The sequence below is a fragment of the Moschus berezovskii genome, chromosome 2, assembly GCF_049115385.1.
Source record: "Moschus berezovskii isolate FMDL1 chromosome 2, NW_MosBer_1.0, whole genome shotgun sequence".
In the NCBI taxonomy this organism is placed as follows: Eukaryota; Metazoa; Chordata; class Mammalia; order Artiodactyla; family Moschidae; genus Moschus; species Moschus berezovskii.
In genome coordinates, this window is record NC_142461.1 from 124,379,006 (window position 1) to 124,396,714 (window position 17,709).

At 35.5% G+C, this 17,709-nt stretch overlaps 1 protein-coding gene across 1 annotated transcript in view; it reads right to left on the bottom strand.

Moving 5' to 3' along the window:
• CERKL (CERK like autophagy regulator) overlaps nt 1-17,709 on the bottom strand; it is a 153,191-nt gene that overhangs the window by 90,594 nt on the left and 44,888 nt on the right. Inside the window, exon 2 of the mRNA XM_055398065.2 lies at nt 848-1,090. Coding sequence (XP_055254040.2) covers nt 848-1,090 — 243 coding nt within the window. The remainder of the gene's footprint in view (nt 1-847; nt 1,091-17,709) is intronic.

Consider the following 17,709-nt stretch of genomic DNA (forward strand, 5'->3'; position numbering starts at 1 on the left):
AAACAGTAATTCATTATATTTCACAGGGAACTATATTCAGGATCTTATAATAACCAACAATGTAAAATAGGAAAAGAACACACACACACACACATATAACCAAATCACTTTGCTGTATACCTGAAACACAATATTGAAATCAATTATATTTCAATTAATAAAAACTGTTACTCTCAAGTCATCCAGTATACATATTCACTTGCTATCAATGTGTAGGTGCAAGAAAAATAAATCCTAATATAAGCTCAAAAGAAACAGTAATAGAAAAATAAATATCCTTTTAAAAGCAGCTCCCAAGAGAACAATATTGTTTAAGAAGTGTTTTACTTCAGATTATCAAAACTTCTTCATGGAAGCAGTCATTCAACGGTTACTTCCTAAATCATTCTACAAGGTCAGTACTACCTTGATATCAAAGTCAGAAAGATACTAAAAGTAGAAAAATAAAAACTACACTCAAGTATCTCTAATAAATAGTAATGTTACAATCCTCAACAAAATACTAGCAAGTCAAATTCAGTAAAATATTAAAAGAATTATATACAACGACTATTTGGGATTTATTGCTGGAATGCAAGGATGGTTCAACCTATTAAAAATCAATGTAAAACACCACATTAACAGAAGGAAAGGAAAAAGTTAAATGATTATTTCAATTAATGGAGAAAAAACATGTGACCAAATTCAACACCTTTCATGCTAAGAACATTTAACAGACTAGAAATATAAGCAAACAACTTCAATATAATTAAGGGTTACTATATTGATAAATATAATACCATGTTTAGATTAATAACCTACATCAAGGAAACTAGACTCATTAAAAATTTCCATAAGGAGTACTTACCTGCCAAAATTTTCTTGAACTGTCTAAACCATATGTCACAGTGGTCTTCACTTAAATTAATAAGATCAAGTGTAGAATCCTTTAATTTATTTTGTTCCTTTTTCAAACATATGAAGAGAGTGATTCCTAATAAAGTACCACTTCTCTGCTGTTTAATTGAATAACGCCGTTTCAGTTTGACAGAGAATATGTCCTTGAGTTCAACAAATTCTTCTTTCTGTAGAAAATCATACTTGGAATCACCTAAAAGAAATTAAAATTTCCAGTCAAAACCATTGTGTTTATATTCTTGTATGTATGAATAGTGAAAACTCATAAAACATTTATCATCTGTAATTTTACTGATTATGCTTTATGTCAAGTCCTACATGAGATGAGAAGGGGCAAAAAGAAAAATTAGGTCCATTATCCCATAGATAGAAAAAAATGGAAGAGAGTCCCTGCCACACAAGGCCTAGGACATTCAGAATCTCAGAATATTCAATGTATGAAGAATTCCAGGAACAAAAACAAAGCAACATTTCAGTAATAATAAATTAGTATCATGCAAGAAGCTTCCTGTTACTTACAGGGACAGAGTAAAGTAGTGGAAAGAAAAGGATTCACTAACAGAAGTGAGTTTAAGACAGGCTGTTGAAGGCAACATGAAAGGGGAAGAAAATGTACATTCTTGGTAAAGAGATGCATGTGCAAAGAGGAAAGGATGAGATTACTGTGAGTAGAAAACAAGGAATCGCTGTCTATCTAAAGAGAAAGACCCACCTGAATCTTACCATGCTGCCGTTGTTTACAAACCTACATCTCACGCCTTGATGGATGGAACAGAAGGAAATTAAAGAAGAATAACAGTAATCTTGGTGGGAAGGTCATCCACCCAAAAAGGCATCGGCTGCAATGAAGGTTCTGAATCAAAACAAAGTTACAGTGAAGGGATTATTCTTCTATCTTCGTGGCGTTTGGCTTCCTTGAAGGTGGTTTATAGGAAAAAGAAGTGATTCAGACCTCGTGTTTCTTTCCCTGAATATTTTCAAGGATGAGCAGAAGGAAAAGTTTGAAATTCACATTAGGAGTCAATGAAAAGTAGGATAAATTTACTGGTGAACACAATAACACTGAATTATTTTGTTTCATTGATTTAGTATCCAAAACAGTTTAACATAGATATTACTATATGTCATTCAGTTCAAGAAACTTCTGTGGGTGCTTTGTGTTAAACACTATGCAGAACGCAAGAGAGAGAAGTTCTACTACCTGCTCCTGAGTGGCCATTAATTAGGGATTAAAATAGATATTTAAAGTAGGTATAATTGGGATATACATAAAAGAATTCTGGTGTCTCAGAGGGTCATATTAATTTTTATCGGAAAACCCAAGAAAAGAATTTGAACTGGACAGTTTTACAGAGTTAGAGAAGGCAAATAATGGATTTCTGTGTACAGCGGAAGAGTGAGAGTAGACAGGCAAGTCAGCAGCGCATACAAGTGCGTGTGTCAGTGTGCGCTGTGCCCACTGTATTTTAGTATTTCTTTCCTGAATCTTGGCTTCATCTTAAATATGGTCCTCTCCATAACTGTACAATGATTGCCAGTGAATTTGAATTTGGTTCTCTATTCAAATCTAGTGGGATAGGAAGAGGTGTGCACATATGAGAGATTCAACATGTTTTAATCCTGAACAAGGATTAAAACTTTTTGTTAGTCACTGTCCTAATGTTATGCTTCACCTGGAACACTCTCTTAATCAAGACCCTTCCCAGAGAATGCAGTGGGACCCCCTTCTCCTAAAGGCTGAGGACACCTGAAGTTGGGAAGGCTCCCAACAAGGTGCACAAGAGGAAGTCTGAGTCCAGATTTATCATGAGTCCCTGATAAATCTACAGGCTACACTCGGGAGTTTGCTCATTGTGCACTGATCCCAAGGTGGTGAACATTTTTCACCATAACCCTGCAATTTAGTTTAGCAAAGATGATTATGTCATCAGGATAGATTAGAAAACACGAGTGAGACATTGGAGGGATGGAAACCAGTCTACGAGGCTTGAACTAAGGTAGAGGAAATGATAGGAATGTGCTTTCCTTTTTAATAATTGTACTGGAGAGAAAAATATTATGTTTAGAAGTTTTTTCCCCTAAAATTTAGATGTTATTGAATATTACATTTAGTTTAACATAAAATTAGAATATTACATAAATGCAAATTTAGAATATATTTATATATTTGTGCAGAATGGATAATTATCAGCTGCCTAAAATTCCTCCTATAGGCAAAATATAAAATTACATCTTTTGCTTCAGTTCAGTCCCTCAGTTGTGTCCAACTCTTTGTGACCCCACGGACTGTGGCACATGAGGCTTCCCTGTCTATCACCAATTCCCCGAGCTTGCTCAAACTCATGTGCATAGAGCCTGTGATGCCATCCAACCATCTCATCCTCTGTCATCCTCTTCTCCTCCTGCCTTCAATCTTTCCCATCATCAGGGTCTTCCAATGAGTCAGTTCTTCACATCAGGTGGCCAAAGTATTGGAGCTTCAGCATCAGTCCTTCCAATGAATATTCAAGAATGGTTTCCTTTAAGACTGACTGGTTGGATCTCTTTGCAGTCCAAATGGCTCTCAAGAGTCTTCTCCAACACCAGAGTTCAAAAGCATCAATTCTTTGGCACTCAGCTTTCTGTATGGTCCAACTTTCACATCCATACATGACTACTGGAAAAACCATAGCTTTGACTAGTTGGACCTCTGTTGGCAAAGTAATATCTCTGCTTTTTAATATGCTGTCTAGGTTGATCAAAGCTTTTCTTCCAAGGAGCAAGTGTCTTTTAATTTCATGGCTGCAGTCACCATCTGCGGTGATTTTGGAGCCCCAGAAATAGTCTGTCACTGCTTCCATTGTTTCCCTACCTATTTGCCATGAAGTGATGGGACCGGATGCCATGATCTTTGTTTTGTGAATGTTGAGTTTTAAGCCAGCTTTTTCACTCTCCTCTTTCGCCTTCATCAAAAGCCTCTTTCATTCCTCTTCACTTTCTGCCATAAGGATGGCATCATCTGCCTATCTGAGGTTACTGATATTTCTCCCAGCAATCTTGATTCCAGCCTATACTTCACCCAGCCTGGCATTTTGCATGATGTAGTCTGATATAAGTTAAATAAGCAGGCTGACAATATACAGATTTGATGTACTCCTTTCCCAATTTGGAACCTGTGTGTTGTTCCATGTTTTGTTCTAACCGTTGCTTATTGACTTGCATACTGGTTTCTCAGAGGTAGGTAAGATGGTCTGGTATTACAATTTTGGTAGGTATATTGCCTAAACTTGTTTCCCTGGTGCTCAGATGGTAAAGAATCTGCCTGCTATGCAGGAGACAAGGGTTCAATCCCTGGGTTTGAAAGATCCCCTGGAGAAGAGAATAGCAAACCAATCCAGTATTCTTGCCTGAGAAATCCCACGGACAGAGGAGCCTGAGGGGCTATAGTCCATGGGTTAGCAAAGAGTCAGATACAACTGAGCACAATCTTATAATATTCATTATAAGCTTGTGTCTCACATTAATTTTTATGTAATCAAACATATAACAAATAAGAACTGCCCCAAAGGGGGCAGGCAGGCAGGGAGGGAAGGATCACTGAGGGGAAAAAATGAAAAGGATGAAATATGTATTTTTTCACTCAAAGTCCTATGTTATAGTCTGAATTCCTTGCCACGTGTACTTTACTTTGGCAGTAAACAATTCCTATTTAAAATCTCTTGTAATTGCAAATTTAAAGATACTAAAACAACAACCAAGATCCAACTTAGTAGAATTTATGGAAACAGGGCAAGAATACCTATTTACTCTTAATGGTACTATTACTAGTACTATTACTCTTACTCTTACTAGTACTATTACTAATACTATTCTCAACATTCTGGTCACAAGGAAAAGTAAATAGACAAGTGATGGTGGAAAGGGTAGAGAGAGAGATGAAACTATAGCTATTCATAGACAGTATCACAATATAGTCATAAAACCCAAAAGAATCTATTTGAAACCATTAGAACTAATAAGAATAGCCAATAAGGAAGCTGATTATAAATATATCAATATCTAGAAAGAAAGAATATTGGGGATAAAGAGACCCTATGCAAATTATTATCCAGGAACAAATTTATCAAAATGATCCTGGATTTGTTTGGGTAGAAAAGGCCATACAAAATAAATTGAGAGATGAAGGCATATCAAGTTCCAAGATTACATTATTTTTATGCTAGTATTCTCATTATTAATTACTACTTATAATACAATTCCAGTCAAAATCTAAATGGTATTTTCTTTGATGTAAGGAGCAAGGAACCTTATCAAATGATTTGTAAATTTTCTTGGAATAAATAATGAAGAAAAATGCTTTAATAGTAATGAGGAGAAGTACATGCCCAGCCAGAAAATATCTTGTAAAATTATAATAATTAAAACATCTGGAAATGGATAAATGAATGGTTCAAAGAAACATTTGCATATATTTTAAAAGTCACAAATGTGATAATGGTAGTATCCAAAATCAGTGAGGAATATTTAGTAGAAGATGACTTAGAACTGGTTCATCTTTAAAAAAGAAAAGAAAAACTAGATCTCTGTTTCATAATATACACCAATATTCCTAGACTACAAAGAACTTTATATAACCATAAACTAGTAAGGCCACAGTACAGCAATAAAGGCAGACCAACAGAGACTGGGGTACACAACATGAAGGTTATTTAATGCCAATAAAGTCCTAAAGACCCATAAATAGACGTCATAAACAAATTCCAACTGGGAAGAAATATTTGCGACATATGACAGTTACATAATCTATTTAATCAAGAGAAGAAACACTTCAGTGGAAGACTACATTAAAGACCCAGGCACGCATTCACAAAAGAAGAAATGCAAATTGACCAATGAACATATGAGAAAGTTCAATCTAATTAGTAATCAAAGAAATGCAAATTAAAACAACAAGATACCACTTTTTGCCTTTTAGACTGGCACAAGATCAAAAATAACGCTCATTGATGGTGTGGGCAAAGGGAACCAGTCCCAGCACTGGTGGGAATGCAAAAATGGTAACTGCTGGAAAACAAGTTGGGAATACTTATCAAAAGGTTTCAAAATGTTACTTGCAGCAGTATCTATAATAGCAAAACTATTTGAAGTAGTATTCATGTTCTTAAATAGGAGAATTGCTTAATCATAATCTTCTGCAACTCACAATGAGAAAACTAGATCTTTGTGTTTTGATGTGGAAAGACCTGCATGTTAAGAGGTATGAATAAGTGGAATAAAAAGCAAATGACAATAATCTGAGAGGCTGATCTCACTTTCATTAAAAAGAGAGAAAAATCCACACAGAAAACACATAACAAATAGTGGTTATCAATGAAAACAGAGATATAAAGGAGTATAAGATTAATTTTTACTTATAAACCTTCCTTTCTGTAATCAGCATTATATTTTATCAGTTTTCTAAAATGAGAAAAGGGAAAATGCTTTAAAATATGCATATTTTTGATTGAGCAATTTACATCCAGGAATTCACCCTAAGGGAATAGATAATACGCACAATTTAGCTAAAAGAATGCTTACACAAGCATTATTTGAGTGAAACTTGGAAATAACCTAAATGTGACCTAACAGACTATTGGTTTTGGAAAATGAAGCATATTCATATACTATAATGCTATTCAGCCATTAAAATGTAGAAATATGACTTGAAAAGTGTCTAAAACAGTGTGCCATATTTCCATTGCTGTTTTGTATATATTTATTGAATGCATAATGTATGTGGAATGCATTTCCATATGCACATATGTATGACGATGCATTTGAAAACTTGGAAGGAGAGTGAGATTGTGAATTAGTTTGCCTATATGAATTTCTAATTTTCCGACAATGGAAATATTTCTGTAATCAACTGAAAAAGATGGTTTTCTTGCTCATCCTAAAATAGTTCCTGATTATATTATTCATTTTAATTTTTAAAATCCCCTTTTCTAAAACATAAGGGAAGCTAATATTTAATTAGCACGTGCTATATGCCAGACATTGCCCTCAGCACTTTACATCTATTATCCCATTTAATCCTTACACTACCCAAGGTAGACGCTTTTTCCTAAAAATGAGGAATTCAGACCACAGCATTTAAGTAACTTGTCCATGGTCATACATCTGGTAGGAGCCAGATCCAAGATCTAAATCCAAGTACTTTGACTGGTCTTTACCAACACTGCACAGAAGTTAAGGACCTTCTTCAAGTAAACACACACTCATCGGACCTTCTGGATCTGTTTTTTATTCTAGTCAAACTTAAAACAGTAGACAAGACATTGCTCTGTCTCTAACTACTGCTGCTGCTGCGTCACTTCAGTCATGTCCGACTCTGTGTGACCCCATAGACAGAAGCCCACCAGGGTCCCCCGTCCCTGGGATTCTCCAGGCAAGAACACTGGAGTGGGTTGCCATTTCCTTCTCCAATGTGTGAAAGTGAAAAGTGAAAGTGAAGTCGCTCAGTCGTGTCCGACCCTTAGCAACCCCACAGACTGCAGCCTACCAGGCTCCTCCATCCATGGGATTTTCTAGGCAAGAGTACTGGAGTGGCTTGCCATTGCCTTCTCCGACTACTAACTAGATCCTAGGAAAACAGCAAAACCACTCAATGGCACCCCACTCCAGTACTCTTGCCTGGAAAATCCCATGGACAGAGGAACCTGGAAGGCTGCAGTCCATGGGGTCGCTGAGGGTCGGACACAACTGAGTGACTTCACTTTCACTTTTCACTTTTATGCATCGGAGAAGGCAATGGCAACCCACTCCAGTGTTTTTGCCTGGAGAATCCCAGGGACAGGGGACCCTGGTGGGCTTCTGTCTGTGGGGTCACACAGAGTCGGACACGACTGAAGTGACACAGCAGCAGCAGACTTGATCCTTAAAAAACCCAGGGTTGTTTAAAGGTACATCCTCAAGTATCATCAAAAATCCATATATAATTTATAGCTATCCCTCCATATTCACAGTTCCCTCCATCCATGGTTCCATGTCCAAGAATGCAAACAAGCACCATTTACTACTGATAAAAATTTGCATATATGTGGACAAACGTGGTTCAAACATATGTTGTTCAAGTGTCAACTGTACCTCATTCTAAACTTCATGGTGACCTTCAAGGAAATGGAAGGTTAGACTGTAGCAATCAGGAGCTGACAGAATTGAAAACTCTGAAAAGGCCTGTAACTCTCTGAATGGTATTTCCTGCTTTCCCTGCTCGGACTTCTAATCTCTTCCCACATTTGCCCATAGATTCAAATTTGGGGTTTTCATATGACTGATCTCTTCGCCAGTGTGACAAGAGGAAACTAAGAGGAATCACTACAGAAACATTTTGTTTTCATTTGAAATGAAAATAAAGATAATTGATTTGTGAATAAAATAGTTTCTGCTTGTTTTACAAATATTCTAACAATAGGCAAATTCTTCAGCACTCTATTTTCCTCAGCAGCTACAGGAATCTCTCAGGTGCCAATTTCCCACATAGAAATTCTGGTCTATTATTCCTTTCTGCAACGTCAATCATTTACACAACATGAGTAAATCAGCCCAGTTCTCTCTAATCACAGGATACACATGATTTTAAACAAAATTGTTTCCTAACATATGAGAAGACATGTATATAACTAGTTTTATAGAAAATATTCTTCTGAATATAGTCTTTAGGAATAAAACTCATTAGAATTGTGTGAACTTGAATTTAAAATGGTTTTGTACTTCTTTTATTAAATTTATTCCTAAGGATTTCATTATTTTGATTCTATTATAAATAGACTTTGCTTAATTTCATTTTTAAATTGTTTATTCCATCTATTGAAATACATGGTAAGAGCTCATGTGGTTAAAAAATAAATAAATAAATAAAATGGTTTTATTTAATGGCTTGGAACTGTCTAAACATTGTTTACCCATTATCAGATTAGATGGTGCTTGTCTGTGTCTTTGTTTTGTTTCTGAAGTCCTTAAGATATAAGCAGTGGACCAGCTGGCTCTGTGGGGTAGCAGGACACTGGCTTCCAAGACTTGAAAGAGAGCTAAGGCCAAAGGGTCCTCAGGTTTCTAGGTGGAGAGCCCTCAGGCTAACCCCCAGTGAGCTGAAGGTTCTAGAGATGTCTGAGAGGATAAGCTGAAAATCTAAGGTCATTGTTTCCCCTCTACCCCCACACCAAAACACTTAAATGAGACACAGTTAGAAAATACAAATATGTATGAGAAATATGATTAAAGATAAGAAAAGAAACCATATTGAGAGTGAAGACTATTATTTTGGGGTCTATGAAAATCAACCACTTATCTATACCTCTTTATAAATAAAAGCTTAAGAATGACTCGGACTCATTCTCTACGTGAAGCAGAAAAATACTGCTTTTGGTTTATAAACTATTTTATTTATAAATGCTGAAACATATTTAGGTCTTTTATCTCTGCCTAATCATTCATCTGTAAGATAGCCACTTCCATCACCTCACAGCAACCTCTGTTAAAAGGATAACCAGTTTCTGCCATGAATAAAAGCAAATGCTTTCATAATTGTATGCAAAAGCCACATTTCCATGCACAACCTAAGTATGTAAAAGAGGAGCTAAAAAAATTTTTAAAACATACTTGGGGGGATATAATTTAAATGTAACTTTAATTTACCTTAATGCTAAAACATACCTTTATTGGTAAAAAAATATGAAGTCAAACTTTATCCATAAATTGATATTTGATAACATTAGAAAAATATGAAACTCATCTATAGACATTTTTCTCAGTTTAGGAGCATTAAAACCTTACAGATGATATGCAATTTTTCTTTGTGGCATGTGGTTTATTATTTGAAATCTATTGGTTCATTAGGATCATATTGGTGATAGCTAGTTGTTTCAGAACATTAACTGTCCTCTCACATTACTTACAGAGATGCTGGGGACCATCTGTTCCAGCATGGGATTTAAGTATATGTCTATTGGATATCATGCTATTTATTTAATTCAGCACCCACTTCCTATTGTTGTATTTTCTTGGGGGGAAAAGTCAATTTAATTACAGGGAATAAAGATAACCTCTCCTGGCAGGTTACGCTATCACCATGAGAGCAAAGCAGGACCTGCTTAAAGTAGGTTAGGGTGGCTAACAAGAACAGTAAAACCAACAACACTTAAGAATATTTAGCAAAGGTTTAACAGAAATAGAACAGTGAATGGCACTTTTAAAAATATTACAGTAAGCCCAGGGCTTGTCTAAATCAATCTTGGCACATCTGTCTGATGCAGACCGTAAACAGGATTAGAGCTGGATTTATCTGCTTGGCGCTAATTGTGCTCACAGTTCCTGCACATGTCCACTCTTTAAAATACTGCCCGAAAAACAAGCCTGCCTGATAGACAGCTCCCACAACAGAGTGCAGACACACACTTATGGTATATTAGATGGTTAAGCAATGTGATGTCTAACAATTTTTTTTTTGGCTCTTCAGAATTACTTATCTAATCCCCTAATTAAAAATACAAAATTCTGTTTGAATACACCACATACTGAGATAAATCTGTGAAGCAAGGGACCAATAAATTTGAATACACTTTAATTGTAAGAAGAAAACACAATTTAATTGTTAATAATCAGGTTAAACCAGGGTTTAAATAAATAGGACTGCTCCAGTAATTTACTGCAAAACCATCACAGTGCATTACAATCCTCAAGAATTCTGACTTACCATTTGTTAGCATAAAAGCTTAAGTTCCTAAATATAAACACTTATCAAGAATGACAAGAAATAGAATTATCTTGTAAAAGAATACCAAAAAGTCACATTTTTGTCATACCAAATAAAAAAATTAATGCTCAATTTCTATCTGCAATTTTTCCCACTTATTTCTAGTTATTTCTATCACATATAAACAGCTTAGGGACTTCTCTTAAGAACTTAAGCACCCAAAGATACACAAGTACTTTTGCATAAAGTCCAAAATGAAATGATTAGTCAAATAATTTAAATATTATTCTTTGTTTTGATTATTTTAAATATAGGCAATAAATATATAATTCCTTATTCAGAACATTAAATGTCTATATTACAAAGTGACAATTTTAAATTACATAGTCTATGTTTAACCACAAATACCACATAAAACCAGCATATTTAAAAATAGTATAATTGAAAATTTAGGTTGACTTTCAGTCATTGACAAATTTCTATTCTAAGTTCTTTTCTTGGAATTTATGTTCCAAATTGCAAACTCTGAGAAGTCAAATTTTTCCCTAAATCTATACCATTAATAAATGTTAATACTTATAATGTTGTTTTATACAAATAATGGCAAAATTGGCAAATTAAGGCAACCATTTTAAATATTCTCAATATGTTTTCTCAAAAGGTACAGAAGATCAAAATGATTTTTATAATAAGACTAAAGATGTTATTTGCCTTTTTCACTGTGCTGACATTTGCATGGATGGTGAAAAGGAAATAGTGGTTAAAACTTCTGGTGTCACCATGAATCAAGGAAGTGACACTAAATTTCACTAATAATTGTTGCATTCCTCATCACTTCAAACTCACAGTTCAAAAAAAAAGTATCACTTAACTGTCCTTGATGAAGCAGTAACACTTTAATTTTTAAAAATCTCTACCCTTTAGTAATTTCTTTTTTATATGTATTATGTGTGATAATACGAATTGTACAAAAAAGCATTTCAGCTACAAATGAAAGTGATAATTCTCTCCAGGAAAAGAACTTACCATTCACACTGTGACTAGCTCTATTTTGTTTGGAAAACCATTTTTGCTTGAAAGATGGACTAACAAATTATTATATGCAAGTATGAGTATTTGGTAAATGTTTTCTGGGAATTGAGCAAAGTGAGCCAGTCACTCAAGCAAAACAACGGAGAATGCTGTCAACGACAAAATCCTAACTTTCAAGCAAAAATCAGAATTTTGTAAAACCTATATCTGCCACGGTGAGCTTAATAGTGTCCCAATATTTAAAGAATCTTATGCTGAGATTGGCAATGATGTTAATATATCTGATAGTTTAAAGATTTATATAATTAAATGTGTCAACATTTGGAAGCTCTATGTAACTCAGTAGACCAATTTTTCCAAATACTCAATGCAGGATATTATACAATTATGCATAATTAAAGATTCAAAGTGCAAGACAGACCAATAAATTTTCAAATAGCAAACTACAGAAGGTTAATTGATATGTTTACAGATTCTCCTTTGTAACTAACATTTAAGAAATTAGCACTTACCAAGTTTTACTGTAGTATCAAAGAATATCCACAATTACCTGAAAACATTATTAAAATACTTTTCCTGTTCTAAACAAATATCTGTGTGAAATTGGATTTTCCTTATACACTTTAACAAAAACAAATACGTTCACAACAAACAAGGCTGAAGCAATCTTGAAAACTCAGCTGTCTTTTATTAAATCTATTAAGGAACACTGTGTCTTCTATAAAAAAAAGATTTGCAACTGTAGTCAAGAAAGTGACACTGCTTTTTATTGTTTTGGAAAATAATTATTTTTAGTCCAAACATTATTTATGTTAAAATGCAATAGAATTATCACTGTTATTTTTAATGAATATTTTAAATGTTTAACTTCTAACATGGTAAATATCAGGGGTTACTAACTTGCATAAACAAAGGCTTTTCATGGTTTTCAACAATTTAAGAGTGTAAAGGTCTTCCAAGACTAAAAAATCTCAAGAAACTCTGGACCTATCTATAATATTGTGAAGACAGGCCTAAGCTTAAGAAAATGCAGCCTAAAAATGTCATGATTTATGCATTTTTATCGTTCATCATTTTGTATCAGTTTAAGATTTTATCACTAATATTTTTAGATTGTCTATGCAACAAGTTCCTACTCCATATGAAACCTAGAGAACTAAAAGAGCAATTCAAAATTTCATATTCTATAACATGAGTTTATCATGCAATTGTTTGGGTTTTGTCGTTTTCACTTCAGTAAGAGCACTCATGTGCATCTCTTGGAATTGTATATGACCTGATTGTATTATCCAGTTATACATTTGCCCCTGTCACTTTACACATCTACTTTGATTTCTACTCCTTAGGGAAAACATTCATAAATGGGGAGTCTCTGAGAATGGTATTTGGGTTAGTGCAAAAGTAACTGCGGTTTTGCACTCTTGAACTTTGCCATTTGATATCGGAATACATTCTTAAATAAATGTGGTTATGTTATACATCATTTTAAGGTGCATTCCTCAATTTATGTCTTTTGCTAGTGAATTGATGTTAGACAAAAAGCAAATTTGCATGATTTTCTTATTTGAGTTCAAAATGGGTCATAAAGCAGCAGAGACAACTAGCAATATCAACAACGCACTTGGCCCAGGAACTGCTAATGAATGTGCAGTACAGTAGGGTTCAAGAAGTTTTACAAAGGAGACGAAAGCCTTGAAAATGAGGAGCGTAGTGCTGGCCATCAGAAGTTGACAACGACTAATTGAGAGCATCATGGAAGGTGATCCTCTTACAACTGCATGAGAAGCTGCCCAAGAACACAATCTCGACCATTCTGTGGTTGTTTGGCACTGGAAGCAAACTGGAAAGGTGAAAAAGCTTGAAAGTGGGTGCCTCATGAGCTGACCAAAAACCAAAAATATCATCATTTTGAAGTGCTGTCTTTTCTTATTCTACACAACAGCAATAAAACATTTCTCGATCAGATTTTGACATGTCACAAAAAGTGGATTTTACACAACAACCAGTGACAACCAGCTCAGTGGTTGCACGGAGAAGTTCCCAAGCACTTCCCAAAGCCAAACTTGCACCAAAAAAATGTCACGGTCACTGTTTGGTGGTCTGCGGCCAAATTAATCCACCACAGCTTTCCGAATCCCGGCTAAACCATTACATCTGAGATGAGATACACCAAAAACTGCAACATCTGCAGCCAGCACTGGTCAACAGAAAGGGCCCAGTTCTTCTCTGTGACAACTCCTGACTGCACGTCACACAACCAACGCTTCAAGATTTGAACGCTTCAAAAGCTGAACGAACTGGGCTACAAAGTTGTGCCTCATCTGCTATATTCACCTGACCTCTTGCCAACCGACTACCACATCTTCAAGCAACTTGACAACTTTTTGCAGGAAAAATGCTTTCACAACCAAGACAACACAGAAAATGCTTTCATTTTTAAGAGTTCATCATATCCCAAAGTATGGATGTTTTGGCTACAGGAATAAATTTATTTCTCACTGGCAAAAATGTGCTGATTGTAGTGGTTCCTATTTTGATTAATATGTGTTTGAACCCAGTTATAGTGACTTAAAATCCAGGGTCTGAAATTGCAATTACTTTTGCACCAACATAAATACTATTCTCAGAGACCAATAGAAAATATGAGCTTAATTAATTCATCTTATGGCTAACAAACACATGAAAAGATGTTCAACATCACTCATTATCAGAGAAATGCAAATCAAAACCACAATGAGGTACCATTTCACGCCAGTCAGAAGGGCTGCTATCCAAAAGTCTACAAGCAATAAATGCTGGAGAGGGTGTGAAGAGAAGGGAACCCTCTTACACTGTTGGTGGGAATGCAAACTAGTACAGCCACTATGGAGAACAGTGTGGAGATTCCTTAAGAAACTGGAAATAGAACTGCCATATGACCCAGCAATCCCACTGCTGGGCATACACACCAAGGAAACCAGAATTGAAAGAGACACGTGTACCCCCAGTGTTCATCGCAGCACTGTTTATAATAGCCAGGACATGGAAGCAACCTAGATGTCCATAAGCAGACGAATGGATAAGAAAGCTGTGGTACATTTACACAATGGAATATTACTCAGCAATTAAAAAGAATACATTTGAATCAGTTCTAATGAGGTGGATGAGACTGGAGCCTATTATACAGAGTGAAGTAAGCCAGAAAGAAAAACACCAATATAGTATACTAACGCATATATATGGAACTTAGAAAGATGGTAACGATAACCCTGTATACAAGACAGCAAAAGAGACACAGATGTAAAGAACAGTCTTTTGGACTCTGTGGGAGAAGGTAAGGGGGGGATGATTTGAGAGACTAGCATTGAAACCTGTTTATTATCATATATGAAACAGATACCAGTCCAGGTTCAATGCATGAGACAAGCTGCTCAAAGCTGGTGCACTGGGATGACCCAGAGGGATGGGATGGGGATGGAGGTGGGAGGGGCTTCAGGATAGGGAACACATGTACACCCATGGCAGATTCATGTCAATGTATGGCAAAACCCACTATAATATTGTAATTAGCCTCCAATTAAAATAAATAAATTTTAAAAATAATAATAAAAAATTAATTCATCTTAATCTTATAATCTAGTCTTTTTCAGCATTACCAGTTCAGTTATGTATATCAATTCATATAGGATTACAGTTTATATATATGCTACTAAATGACCCTTGTTCTGATTCCCCATGAACCCCAGAAGTATGGTGATCAGTCTTCCTTTTTCTAGTTCTCAGTAATTCATTTCAACAATATCTTCACTGCCCTCCTCATCTCTCTCAGTCCAACATCAGCTCAATGCTTCAAATAAGGCTAGGTGTCCTATAAAAGTTTGCTACTTACTGTATTTACCATCAATCAGATAATATCTTAATGATGGTGTATGCATTTCAACCTCTGAACCTTTGCTCCTTCATTTCCCAACAAATGGAAGGCCTTCTTGACTCTAGTCTTTTCAAACATTAACCATCTGTCAGAGCTCATGGAGCCCCTCCTCCAAGAAACATCCCTCATTTTCCAGTCTCTCTGAACTCCTACTGCCTAGTACTACTCAGCTGAAATCTAGTCACATATCAGAGGTTCCTAACTTCACAGAGGTGAAGGCACAAAGGTCCTTCAAAGCCTTTTGAGAATTTAAGTTACATATATTGTTTCCCACATAAGTTAAATGGTGGTTTAAAAAAACAGCAACAGGGGAGGGATCAGAGAAAGATCAGACTATAATAGTTTAGAATAAATTCAAAAGTTTATTTCATTAACATGATTGAACACTAACATTCCAGGCACTTCTGTGTGGGTATTAAAATGCTAATATTAATAGAGCAATCTCCATGGACAACTGTTTCTAAGAGAAACAAAGGTTGAGGAGTTCTTCATCTTTCTTGGCCTGGAACTTGCTGGACTGTGGAAACAGGACTAAGCCACAATGATGGCTTCTATTGTCAGCATCCTAGGACAATGCCTGTGTGTGGGTTTCCTGCCTGGTAAATGCCCTTATATTTCACAGTCCAAGCAGACTCACTGATACTCTTTTCTTCTGAGGACCTCAAAGACAGTCATAATGCCCTGGTTTTCACCTCCACCATTACTAGCAATCAATGCCCTACCTGTGCAGGTCCCACCCGCCATTACCTCACAGTAGTCATGGTGAAGTTCCCCTCAACCCTCCAAATAACCTAAAGGGTTTGACTACTGAGAGACACTAAAAGGCTCACTTTAATGCCACTCCCATTCAGTTTTACCTTTAAGACTGTCATTATTTGATCCTAAGAAGCCAAAAAAGTATTCAGAATAACCAATCTAAATCCAGGCTATCTGAAATTAGCACATGCAGATTTGTATTGCTGGAAGGAAGTAGAACCATTGCACGAGAGACTAAAGTAATAATTTTCACTTGATAAAGATTGATCTTAGTACCAGGAAAGGAAAGTTCATTTGAGGAGCCAAGACAGCTAGGAACGGAATGCCACTATCTTGATCATCCAAAATGAACTGGAAGAAATTCACCTAACTAGCCTCCAGGACACTTGAACTTATCATTGGTCACCTTCCGGATGACAGAAATGGCACACCTGTGGTCAAGGAACCACTGTGTGTGTGAAGGAAACAAGTGGAGAAAATAAAAAGAAACTGCCAGAAGCTACTTATATTGAACAGGCAAAAGTAAACTTAAATACAAATATATTCATAATAGACAAAATATGGAAACAACCTAAGTGTCCACTGATGGATAAACGGATACAGAAAATGTCTCTCATACAGACACACATGGTGGAATATTATTCAGCCATTATAAAGGAAATCTTGCCTTTGGGATAGCATGGATCTTGAGGGCATTTTGCTAAGTGAAATGTCAAAGACAAATACTGTTTGAGCTCACTTGTATGTGGAATCTTTAAAAATCTTAAAAAAACAAAAACACCCACAAGCTCACAGAGAATGGACTGGTGGTTACCAGAGGCAAGGGGAAAGGGGTAGGCAGAATGGTGAGGAAGGTCAAAAGGTAAAAATGCCCAGTTTTAAAATAAGTCATGGGGATAGTGATACAGTCACTCAGCATGGTGACTATAATTAATAATATTCCATTGCATATTTGAAAGGTGGATCTTAAAAGTTCTCATCGCAAAAATTAAAATTTTGTAACTATGTTTGGTTATGGATGTTAATTAGACATTGTGGTGATCATAGCAAAATTTAAACAAATATTGAATCATGTTAAACACATGTTTAACACATGTTAATGTATGTTACATGTTAATTACATCTCAAAAAATACACATTGGAGATAGTCTAAAAATATTTGCAGGCCTAGACTTAGTGGAAGCAAAGGAAAAGTGAAATATTTTAATGTAGTTGGTCAGTTTTATTAAAAATCAAACTTAATAACTTGCAAGACAAAGTTCATGTTTATTTTTAATATGCTAGGCACATGGGTGATATGGGGCTTTATTTCATTTCCACCATTAAAAGCATATACTTGACAAACATTGTCAGGTTTCTGCTTTATTTCTGGCATTCAAAAACTCTACATGAGTAAATTCAG